General features: G+C 42.3%; 1 protein-coding gene across 2 annotated transcripts in view; it reads right to left on the bottom strand.

Moving 5' to 3' along the window:
* Window positions 1–12,600, bottom strand: part of GCLM (glutamate-cysteine ligase modifier subunit) — a 33,293-nt gene continuing 20,693 nt past the window's right edge. For both annotated transcript variants that reach the window (XM_034778253.1, XM_034778252.1), the window contains 4 exons: window positions 12,297–12,353; window positions 7,953–8,155; window positions 5,116–5,230; window positions 1–1,272 (listed from right to left, as the gene is read on the bottom strand). In XM_034778253.1, the coding sequence (XP_034634144.1) occupies window positions 1,103–1,272; window positions 5,116–5,230; window positions 7,953–8,155; window positions 12,297–12,353 (545 nt within the window). In that variant the 3' untranslated portion in view covers window positions 1–1,102. The remainder of the gene's footprint in view (window positions 1,273–5,115; window positions 5,231–7,952; window positions 8,156–12,296; window positions 12,354–12,600) is intronic.

Here is a 12,600-nt window from a genome sequence, read left to right as displayed (position 1 = left end):
TTTCCTTTAGGTTTAGAAGCCAACAGTACTGCACATGTGAAGCTGGCAACACAAGGGAACAAGAACACAGGTTTAATGCTTGCTTGGTATTCTGTTCTCTGGATGACACCTGAACATCAGTTAATTCCCCAGGTAACCCAAAATTAACAGACATTATATCTTTTGTACATGATTATACAATGTACATCCCATCAACATTTATATACTTATCTATTCTGATTTTAGACACGTTCTTAAAGTATCTGTGGCTCTTGAGCATCTAGTACATAGATTAGGACAAAACCAGGCACATTCTGACTACAGTTTAATTTGTTTTTGACCATGTAATTCCAGATCTTAGTTTAAATACACTACAATACATTTCACAATTTAAGACAGAAAATGGCATCACTCCTGTCCACATGCTAAACACAGTAAGAGCAATGTGGTACAGAAACAAACAGGATGAGCTAATATAATTAAAAAAATATATATATTTTTTAAATACAAAGGCCTTTTTGTACCAAAATGGAATGAAAATCTGGTTTTCTTTTATGTGAATTAAGAAGCTTACTTGCTATACCAATTAATCAGATTCCAATTAGTCTGTTTACTTAAGAGAATTTTCCTATGGATAAAAAAAAACCAAAGAAAACTACTTAAAAGTTACTCAACTGCTCAAATCCTATATAGCTACCTAACTAGTAGGAATAAGCACATCAGAAGAAATTCAGAATGTTAAGTTTCTTTCTTGAAAACAAAAATATATAAATTTCTATATATTACCTTGATGGCAGCCAAAATATACTTAGTGATAATTTTATATTAGTCATAAAGAAAATATTTTGAATTTCTTTAGATAATCTCAATTAGAAAACAGTTTAATCAACACAAAATATTTCATATATTAGTAAACTGGTCTCTATGTTAGGAAAGAAATGTGCAGTATTTGACAATGCTGTCAGAGCACTGTGCCTCTGGACAACCCAGGCCTTACTGTCACCACTTTTGGTCTTCATTATAACTTGTGATGGTTTTCACCTCCGTGCAAAGTTTTTATGCAAAAAAGGTGGTATGTTTCCAAAGCATTAAGACAGCAGGCTGTTGTCAAAAGAAAAATGTATTAAGAGACATTTCTTTTCGCTTGCAAGATATAGCCTTTCGATTTGATAATTCCTCTGGTTTGAACAATGACTGAATACCGGAGAAGCCACAAGGGAGTCCATTCATGTGCTTGACTGTTCCGGATACTTTCCTGAAGAGCTTCTTGGAAACTTGCCTCACAAAGCAATTCTAAAATTAGAAACAGATATTTACATTTTAACCAAACAAAAATGTAAATAATTCCTTTAACTGCAATTAGTGAGAGGTGATCTTTTTGTTTAAAATGTGTTAATTAACTCAATAAGCAATGTGACAGCATGAAGTATATGGTCACATTGCTGGATAGATATAGATCAGGGGTCGGCAACGTTCGGCACCCTGGCGGGCCGGGCCAGTTTTATTTACCTGCTGACGCGGCAGGTTAGGCTGATTGCGGCCCCCACTGGCTGCAGTTCGCCATCCCGGGCCAATGGAGGCGGCGAGAAGCGGCGCGGGCGAGCGATGTGCTGGCCGCGGCTTCTCGCCGTCCCCATTGGCCCAGGACGGCGAACCGCGGCCAGTGGGGGCCACGATCGGCCGAACCTGCCATGTCAGCAGGTAAATAAAACTGGCCCGGCCAGCCAGGGTGCTTACCCTGGCGAGCCGCGTGCTGATCGTTGCCGACCCCTGATATAGATACACACACGCACCTGAAGTTTCACGAGGCACAAACTCAAAAGTTAAAGAATTTATAGTATAAGAAAGTTTCAGACAATACTTCTTTCCTGCTCTAAGTAATCAACTGAACTGGCTTTACATACAGTGTTGATTGAAATGACATTAATCATTGAAACCATTAGTTGAAGATACCAAAAATAAGATCAAGAGATAGCTATATATTTTGAAGGAGAGAATTAAATGACAGTCTCTTGTTTGACATTGATTTTAGTTTAAAAGATCTAGATTCATATTTAGAAAAAATTAATATGTTTGACCAAATCCAGCAAGGTATTGAGCATTCTCAGTTCCCACTAAAGTCACAGTTAAGGGTGCTCAACACCTTGCAGACTGGGCCCTTAATAGTTATAAGTCTAAAGAGATAAGGTCATGTCCTGCACTGTAAATGCTTCCATTATCCTATAACTAAGGCACAATGTCCCTTATTAGCCAGCATAAGATTGTAGGGTAGGGAACTGTCATAACTAGAAAGGGAAGGGTAACAACCCTCCTGTATACAATACTATAAAATCCCTCCTGGCCAGAGGCACCAAAATCCTTTTACCTATAAAGGGTTAAGAAGCTCAGGTAACCTGGGTGACACCTGACCCAAAGGACCAATAAGGGGAAAAGATACTTTCAAATTGGGGGGTGGGGGGAAAAGAGGCTTTTGTTTGTGTGCTCTTTGTTTTTGGGTGTGTTCACCCTTGGGACTAAGAGGGACCAGACATCAATCCATGTTCTCCAAATCTTTCTGCACAAGTCTCTCATATTTCAAACTTGTAAGTAACAGCCAGGGAAGGCGTGTTAGTTTTATCTTTGTTTTCTCAACTTGTAAATGTTCCTTTTCCTAGAGGGTTTACCTCTGTTTGCTGTAACTTTGAACCTAAGGCTAAAGGGGGTTCCACTGGGTTCTTTGAATCTGATTACCCTGTAAAGTTATTTTCCATCCTGATTTTACAGAGACGAATTTTACTTTTTCTTTTAATAAAATTCTTCTTTTAAGAACCTGATTGATTTTTCATTGTTTTAAGATCCAAGGTTTTAGATCTGTGTTCACCAGGACTATTGGTGAAGGGATTACCAAACCTACCCAGCGAAAGGGATGTAAGGGCTTGGGGCGATATTTTGCGGGAAGAGGAACTCCAAGTGGTCCTTTCCCTGTTTCTTGTTAAAGCACTTGGTGGTGGCAGAGTATTAAAATTTAACCTAAGCTGGCAGAAATAAGCTTAGGGGGTCTTTAATGCGGGTCCCCACATCTGTACCCTAAAGTTCAGAGTGGGGAGGGAACCTTGACAGGAACAAATCCCACAAACCCCACCCTGCCTTCCCTCTCATGATAGTTATTGGTGTGTATTAATGAATTTTCAATTTGTTTTGGTCTGCAGGTTGCAGATGGAGTTTCAGAGGATACTGTGATTCCAGCCAGCAATTTCCAAGGGTCACCTGGACTACAGCAACTTTGCCGATATGTGTTTCATCCCTGATGAAAGATTGGTGGACCTGGAAATACGACATGGGCATCCTGCTGCCTTTTGAAGTCATATTCAGTTTGTTGGCATAGCCTCTTTAAGGACTTATGCGGTACGGTTTGTTGACAAAGCAGCATGAGTTTTACTTGGTTTAGTAATGAGTCATTTATTTTACAGTATCACAATTCTGGGTGCTAGCTTCTGGTAGCAGGGGTGTTAACTCCCCCCTTTTCAGTAGAGTAGATACTGGTTTGGTGGCCTTGGTTTAAGCAGGCTGCTAAGCCCTAGTACTGTGATGCTTGGAATTTAAGCATCAACAAGGGGAAGGCAGGTAACAGAGAGAGCATTGATGGTGCTGACCATTTTCATTGTTCCCAGGCCAGACTGCCTCAAGAACTTACTCTAGTGTGGAATTACTAAATTTGCAGCCTCTTGCCCAAAAATTCAAGATATCTGTATTTGTCCTTACTGGTTCGTGCCATTCACAAATTTGCTTAAATAATTAAAACATATTTCTTTCAGCAGCAGAGGATGCCCAGGAGCTAAAGCATACACACCAAATGTAGCCCAGGTAGCTATAATTTTTCAACTCAGACTCTGAATAAGAAGATGGGAGATTCCTTAAATGTGGTGGAAACTATACCCTTTCTCCACCATCCTCCACATGTTGAACTTGCTACCTCTGCAAGTCCAACCTGCACCTGCATGAAAGCCAAGCTATTTGCAAAAACAGGTTCCCTTGCAAGACAACAAAAGAGAGCTGAAGATTTGTATTTTATAGTTTACATAAGCAATCAAACAAATTTAGAAGTGCAAGTATTAATTCTTACTATTTAAAAATTAACTAATGAATAGCATCTCATGCTGGCATATCCATTGCTCAAAATGTACTAATACTTGTAAATGGCCAGGCAGTTTCTGAATTCCACTACAAAGTCTCATTCTCTCCCAAATCAAGCTTCATCCAGGTACAGTATAAAGTAATTTAGATCATATTTAATAAGACCTTAAAGTTTCATTCTACTAGACACATTTTTGTTAGCAAGATTTACCAGGTAATTACACACACAAATAAGTACCTTACTAGAAAAGAATTGATCTCCACTACACTTTTGCCTACAGCCATTTTAGTTAAACTGAGGAAGTGAAACAAAATATCTTGTCCAAGTTATTTTAGTTTACAGTTCCAGCAATGCATTTGTTTAGATGCGAATAGGCTGAATTAGATTAGTCCAGATTCAAGAAGAACCAATTTAATATTTTAAGATTATTTTATAACAGCATTCTGAGGAGATGGCACCACAGGAGGATTTTGGAACTCAGAAGAGAAACTGTGTGATTCTACTATAAATGTAGTAATTAAGTCACCATGTCATCACAGATATAAAAAAACACTGACAAACTTTACATTACAGGTTAAACAGGGCTCTCTCAGCCTCTACCTTCAAACATACTATTTCAGGTTAACCACGGGTATGTTGCTACAAAGGCTTTTTCATTGCCAGCTTCTGGGTGACACTCTTCCATGTCTTTCATTGTTCTGAAGGGTACAGAATGACACTTGAGAGACTATATGCTTTGCTGGAATTAATAAACCATAAATTTTAAACATGGTACAGTACACAATACTTTTAGATAAGGCATCCCTTCCCAGTGCTTTATTGTTTTCCTATTACAATATCCTAGAAGTCCTGTTGTAGGATTGCTCCCCCCCCCCCCTTCTTAAGGCAAGCACATAAGAACTTGAAGTCAATAAATGATATAGAGGTATACATCTGAATCCAATGCACAGGGCTTTAAAGGTTAAAAAAATTGCACTCAAATTGCTGTTAATTTTGTCAAGTAAGTTCAACTACAGCCTTACCTTTTGGATCGTTATGAGTCAACAGCTGGATGTCAAATTGTTTTGCAAATGCTGTGAGGTCAGGTGGCATCACACAACAGGAAGCTAAATTTACCTGGTTACTATGTGGTTTCACCTGTAAAAGAGAGAGAGATCCTTCAGATGGAAAGTCACATTAATAGGTTTCTTCTACTTTAGACACGTATAAGCGTCCTTTACTGTTGAATAAAATCTGCTCTGTATGGTTATTTTGAGCAATTTGACTTTAATCTTGTTTTAGACTCCAAAAAACTGAACAGAGCACAAGCCTGATCCTGCAAGATGCTGTCTAGCACACAAGTCCTATTGGCTGTAGTGACTGAACTCATCTCCTTGCAACATAAGACCCAGAATGATGACAGGGTCTCACTTCAGTAGACTATGCATAACGAATAATGTTTGGCTTCTTGTCTATTGTGGTCATTAATATCAGCAGCCCTTTGTTTCAGTAAAACAGGAGGATAGTTCTAAAAGAAAAACACTAGACTACAAATAATGCAATACATAATTAATTTTCATTCTTCTTGTGGATAGAAATTTGCAGCTGTCCACACACCTAACTAGGGGCCTAATCCAAAACCCACTGAAGTGAAAGGGATTTTTCTCCAGTGAATTCAATGACTTCTGATCAGGCTCTCACAAACAAAGAATACACACATTCATCATGTCAGAACATTAGTGGCCAATACTGGCCAGAGTACGATTTCCCCCCCCCTCCGCTTTACTTAAGTAGGACAGCAAAAACAGTACAAATCAAGACTCTTATCAGGACCCATAAGGATACATAGTTATGAATTTATATCAATTTTACAGAGCTTGGAGGATTCTGAACAAACAGTTAACATATACTAATAGTAATATGATTAGAATGTAATCAGCTCAATAACAAGCACATGGCGCAGATAAATGGAGACTTGCACGATTTGAATGTTATGGAAGTGACACATTCAGTCTCTGGGAGAAGGTCAGTTACGTTCCACAAAGAACAGTTCCCATTGTTTGATCCATGTGCAGAAGGACACATAATTTGCCTAGCTTTTACAGTTAAGCTTGGTATTCTAATGATATCTTCCTGAAAGGAACTGTATCCAAATAGAGGCTAAAAAATGTAAAAAGATTCAGGTAATATTCCTGGGGGAATTCTGTGCCACTGCGCACGTGCAGAATTCACGTCCCCTACAGATTTCTTTACTTCCCACAGGAAAATGCTTTCTGACAGGAAAGCAAAGGGAAGCTGCAAGAACGGTCACACGCCCCTCTCTAGCAGCACAGGGACACCATTTTGGGTTCCTAGAGCAGCTAGCAAAAAGGGAAATCACTGCAGGGGGAAAAGAAGGTGAGGCAGCTGGGGACTTCCCATCCGGTGGCTCCTACCCTGCTAGCAGCTCAGCTGCCAGTCTCTGCTAGTCTGGGCAGGACGGGACCGTCCTCTTCCTCTTCCAGGCTGAGTCAGACCGACCCCCAAAAACCTCCCCCAGGTGCAGGAAGCGCCACCCACTCTACCTCTGCTGTCTGTCCCCATCACTCCTCTACCACAGGGTAAGGGGTCACTGTACAGGGAGCTGTTCCTGCGTCTGCCCAACCCCCATGCATCCAGACCACCCCATACCCAGATTCTTCTGCCAAGCCTCACCCTTCCACACCCTGAACTACCCACTGAGCCCCCTGTACCTGAACCCCCACCTCACTGAGCCTCACCCCTGCATCCAGCGCCCCCCCCAATCACCTCCCACTGCACCCTACCCCCCATGCATCCAGAATCCCCCTGCACCCGGACCCTCCCTGAGCCCCACCCCTACACCCAGACCATCCCCTGTTGAGCCCCCCACCACCTATATCCCCATCCCCTGGACTTGGACCACCCTGATGAGCCCCCTGAACCTGAGCCCCACCCCACTGAGCCCCACTGCCCCAGCACTTGGACCTCCGCTGAGCCTGTCACACCGACCCCCCCCACTGAACCCCATCCCCCTTCATGCAGACCCCTCCCCCCCCATTGAGGCCCACACACCTTCACCTGGATTGCCCTGCAGAGTCCCATTCCCCCGGCATGCAGAACCCCCAACAAGCCCCTGTGCATCCAGATCCCCCCTACCAAGCTGCCCGCAGCCAGATTGCCCCGCACAGAACCCTCTCATCACACACTTGGATCCCCCTCCCCTCCTCCCACTTGGATCCAGCCAGGCCGAGCCTGCTTGCCCCACACCTGGATCGGGTGCCAGGGTTGGGCGTGCGTGTGAAACACTGTCCCTCTGACTTGCCATCTTGGTAAACCTGGCATGGAGGGGCAGGGCCCCGGGGTGTTTCGGGGGCAGGCCTGGTCCTTGTGCTGTGTCAGGGTTGGGTGCAGCCTCACCGCTGAGTCCATGTTCGTGGGGAGGGGAGGGGGAAAGAAGAGAGGGGGGCTGCAGGGTGATCTCCCACCTCCGTGCTCCCCACTGCCATGCTGGAGCCTCCACATTTATTTATTGACCAATAAAATATGCAGAATTTTAAAATATTGTGTGCGGAATTTTTATTTTTTGGTGCAGAATTCCCTCAGGAGTAAGGGGATTTCTTTTTTAAAACTTGGATTAAAATTGAAGAGTTTTAGTTAAAAAAATAGCACTATTTATACTTATAATTTGTAATCAATTACAAGAAGTTTCAAAACTCATCCTTTGCTTTCCAATATACCTTTGAGAAACACAGATTAGTGTAATCAATATTTTAATTTTAAAATGAAAGTCTTATTTTTCAAGCTGGATATGTGGCATACCAAGAAAACAATAGTAAATACCATGCCTCAGAGTTACTATGGTTGAACAGTCTGTCCTTACCTGTGACCACAGGTACAGTTGCTCTAACAGTGTTTTATCTAGATCAGAGGTACCTATGGCAACAATCTTTTTGTGTTGAACTAAGTTCTCAAGTTCTCCCCAGTAAGGCTGTAAATACGCCAAAGAAAGATTAATTCCATCTTCAATAGGAGGTGGAGCAATGATCACAGAATCTAAGTGGGCAACCCCCAGGGCAGAACATGCTGAGGAAAAAAAAAAAAAGAGAGAGAGAGAGAGAGAATTCACGCTGAGATAAGATGATAAACAGTAAGCACGACAAGATATCTTTCAAAAACATGAGCATATACTCAGCTTTACGCCACTTTCATTTCTGAATCACCATTTTAGAGCCTCAAAGAATCTTTGTACCCAAGGACAGTAACTGAATGTCTGTATCTAGCTAAGAATCAAATATGGAGCTAAAAACTGAATTTCAGATACAATCTTGTGGCGAAAAACAACTTCTTGAACAGAGTCTGTATCTCTCTATTCCTTTTTCAATATTAACATCTTTGATTTTACATCAAGATTGGCTGATTTATCTCATCCTTATTACTGGTTGCACTTTTGACCTCTTGTTCTAGTCTATGACCCTCCCCCTGCACAGTTGCCAAACACTGGTAAAGAACCATGAAGAAACACTCAGAAGGGCTATTTACATGCCACTGTGACTGAGGACTTAATTGAAAACCAATACTGAACAGAATGGATCTGGACTTAACATGATTGTGATTAAAAGTAAGATTGTGGCAAAGTTTGGGACATCATATACACAGGAGAACTTTGTAAAGGTTATCCAAGTTATGGGAGGCTTCTGGGGTAAACATGAATGAAATTAAATCAACTTAAACTGGCAGACCACCCTTGCATCTCTCTGAATTATCTGTTAAGTGCATATCTGAAAGACTTATAAATTACATAGTGAATTGAAGCATAAAGGTAAATCTCATTTTCCTTTTGTTGCTAACAAACTTATGGTCATCTGGCATGCTATCCGCGTACGTCTACACTATGAGCTATGGGTGTGATTCTCAGCTCATGTAGACATACTTACGCTAGCTCCCATCGAACACACACTAAAAATAGTAGCGTAGCAGCATGACTAGCCATGCCAAGTACAAACCTACTTGAACCCAGGGGTATGTACTTGGCACATATAGCTTGTGACAATCTTCATTGCTGCCCGTGCTTTGCAGTTACACTTCTGTTTTTACTCTGCTAGCTTGAAGAGAGCTAGCACAAGCATGTCTACATGAGTTGGGAATCACACCCCTAACTCAGTGTAGATGTACCCTCAAAGTGATCTCTTTCCACCCTCCGCTGACTTACCCAAATTAAGATAAATTTGGAAGAGGACAAGGTCCAACAAGAAAGGTGTAATTTGAATTAAATTCATTATGTACATTATTCTGGTTTACTTTGTACATTAGCAGAGCAGAATCTGTCAATAGTTGAACTATAAAAATAAAACTATTAAAACTGAAAGTGACTTTGAAATCTTGTTTACATAAGTGACTAGAAGCAACTGAAAAGAATACTATAATGGAATTAGAATATCTGTTCTTTACTCAATTTCTGATTTGTAATTTTCATCTATACCTGGTCTCCAACCCCTTTAATGGTTTTCTATGAAACGCTATTTAACAGTCATTAGTCAGATTTTGATGCCTTTGAAAAAGAGTGTACAGTAACTCCTCACTTAATGTTGTAGTTATGTTCCTGAAAAAATGTGACTTTAAGCGAAACGATGTTAAGCGAATCCAATTTCCCATAAGAATTAATGTAAATGAGGGGGTTAGATTCCAGGGCAATTTTTCTCACCAGACAAAAGACACACACACATTATATATACACACATCACTCACACACACACAGTATAAGTTTGAAACAAAATTTAATACTGGTACACAGTGATGATTGTGAAACTTGGTTGAGGTGGAGGAGTCAGAGGGTGGGATATTTCCCTTACTGCTAAATGTTGGACTTGCAATTGGCTGAGCCTTCAAGGGTTAACACTCTCTCTACACAAGGCAGCAGGAATGGAGGGAGATATGCGCATTTCCCTTAAGTACACTGCCTTGTTAATTAGAACAGCTTGCTGAGACCGCAGCTGCTGCAAGCTCCCTCCCTCCTCATGTGTCCCCCCTGCTCTATGGAAGATGGGGTAAGCGGGGTGCAGGAGGAGGGAGGGGGACACCCGGACATTAGCCCCCCCTTTCTTCCCTCCCCCCCACACAGCAAGCAGGAGTCTCGGGGAGCAGCTCCAAGTTAGAGGGCAGGAGCAGCACATGGCAGTGGGGGGAGGGACACAGCTGAACTGCAGGCAGCTGCTGCATAGGGAATTTAGGGGAGTGGGGAGCTAATAGGGTGCTGCCGGTCCACCCTGGTTTCAAGCCCCCACCAGCTAGCTGCAATGGGCTGCTCTTCCTGCAAGCAGTGGACAAAGCAGGTGGCTGCCAAACAATGTTAGAGGGAGCATTGCACAACTTTAAACGAGCATGTTCCCTAATTGATCAGCAACGTAACAACGAAACAACATTAACCGGGATGACTTTAAGTGAGGAGTTACTGTATATATCAATTTAATTTTCCTTATTGATACTAGGGATATCTTCAGGGAATTTAAAAGTGCTAAAGTTAAATTAAGAGATTTACCATCTGTAAGATGTCTATCCTTAAAAATCGAAGTGCTTTTATAAGTGATTCCAGGATTTTCACACACATTTGTTAAACAAATTTTAAGCGTCTAGTTCTCTTGTCTTTTGATATTTTCTGACCCTCAGGAATCCTTCAAACCCAATGAACTTTCAAGGTGGTAAAAAAGTCAGTGTTCTTGCTTACTTCCTTTAAGAATTTGCGGTACATGCTTAGCTCCTCTTTGGACAAACAACTTCAGACAGATGCTGTCAATATAACACCTTTTATTAGCATTATATTCTAGGGTTGCCATACATCTGTATTTTCCAAGACATGTCTGGCTTTTTAGTTCTTAAATTGCCGTCCGGGAGGAATTTTTAAATATCTAAAAACGTCCGGGAAAATACGGATGTATGGTAACCCTAGATGGGAGCTGCTGGAGCCACGGAGCAGGGCTTGCAGGCGCCGGCAGCGTGCAGAGAGCCCTCCACATACACCCTGACCCAACCCTAAGAGCCAGAGGGATCTGTCGGGGGGCGAGGTGGGGAGTCCCGGCAGTGCTTACCTGGGGCGGCAGGAGGGAGCTGATGCAAGCATGTGGAGACCCCCTCTGCCTCTGTGCCTAGGGCTGCCCACACTGCAGGGTGAAGAGGCGAGCGGTGAAGAGGCAAGCGGTGAGGGAGCCAGCAGTGGGCGGGAGGGTGAGGAGGCAGGCGGCAAGCCAGCGGCAGGCGGGGGTGAGGGTGAAAAGGGCAGCGGCGGTTGAAGAGGCGAGTGAGCAAGTGGCGGGTGGGTGGGCGGGAGTGACGAGGCAAGCGGTGAGCCAGCGGCAGGCGGGGGTTCTTGGGCTAGGCATGGGGACTTCTGGCAGGGGAGTGAGGAGGTGAGTGGCAGGAGGCAAGCGGTGGGTGGGGAACTGAGGAGGGATACAGCAAGCCAGCGGCGGACCAGGGGGTGAGGAGGGGTGCGGTGGCGGGGCTGAGTGCGGAGGGGGCAGGACCTGGGGCAGAGCGTGGAAGGAGTGGGGGTGGACTGTGGGCGGGGCAGACACCCTCCGTGGAGTGTCCTCTTTTTTGAATGTTCAAATATGGTAACCCTATATATTCGCTTTTAATAAAATAAATATTTTAAATTTGCTGTTGCAGCATTAATGTTACATTGCTGAAACAAGCATCACATAGAATGAGACATCAATATTGCAGTTTCTATAGTGTTCAGAAGTAGACAAGGAGCAAATTAAAATTGGAAAACATTTACTGTTTCAACAATCACCTCAGCATCAGATAAGAGAATCAATTACACATCTTATGCCGAACAGTTTTTTTTTTTTTTTTTAATTAATCTGGTATAAAGCAACTTTATTCATGCAATTAGATCCACAGAGATGGGCTCTTGTACCTACCAGAATAAGGGGCTGTGCACACAGATCCAGTTGAAGTTTGGGGATCTGAGTCTATATTATATTTAATCCGTTAATATGAACAGAACCAACATATAAATTAGAACTTAATTTAGTAATTTTGGCCATTTTACTTTTAAGAGTATTACAACTGCTAGAGAAATTGCAGAATAAATCAAGGCAAATGTAAAATTCCCCTCTTCAGCACAGAGGAAGAGAACCTAAAATCCAAGTATTACAAATTGAAGAATTTTTTTAACAATCAGAAAGTAGAAAGCGTTGCACACAAGTTTCAGTTTTGCACTTACCCATATCAACTGCATCTCTGATTGAAGAAGAGTTTGATCCTGCGATGAAAAGTTTTGCTGCACACCAAAGAAATGTGAGTTAATACCTAAAACCAGCTCCAGCTGTTAGAGAATATACAGCAAAATATACAGTGCAGTTACATTCCCAGCTATGTACTAGATTGTATCAATCCTACATTTTGGCAAGATCTAATAAAGAATGCTTAGGACACATGCCAGCCTCTTAAGGAATTGAGAGATGTTTAAAAGTGGTGTTCTAAAAGGTGAAACAGAACTGTAGTTATTATGTTTTGGAGATATCTTC

This window comes from Trachemys scripta, chromosome 8 (assembly GCF_013100865.1).
Source record: "Trachemys scripta elegans isolate TJP31775 chromosome 8, CAS_Tse_1.0, whole genome shotgun sequence".
In the NCBI taxonomy this organism is placed as follows: Eukaryota; Metazoa; Chordata; order Testudines; family Emydidae; genus Trachemys; species Trachemys scripta.
The sequence above is the reverse complement of the archived record's forward strand: the minus strand, read 5'-3'. Positions and strand labels throughout refer to the sequence as shown.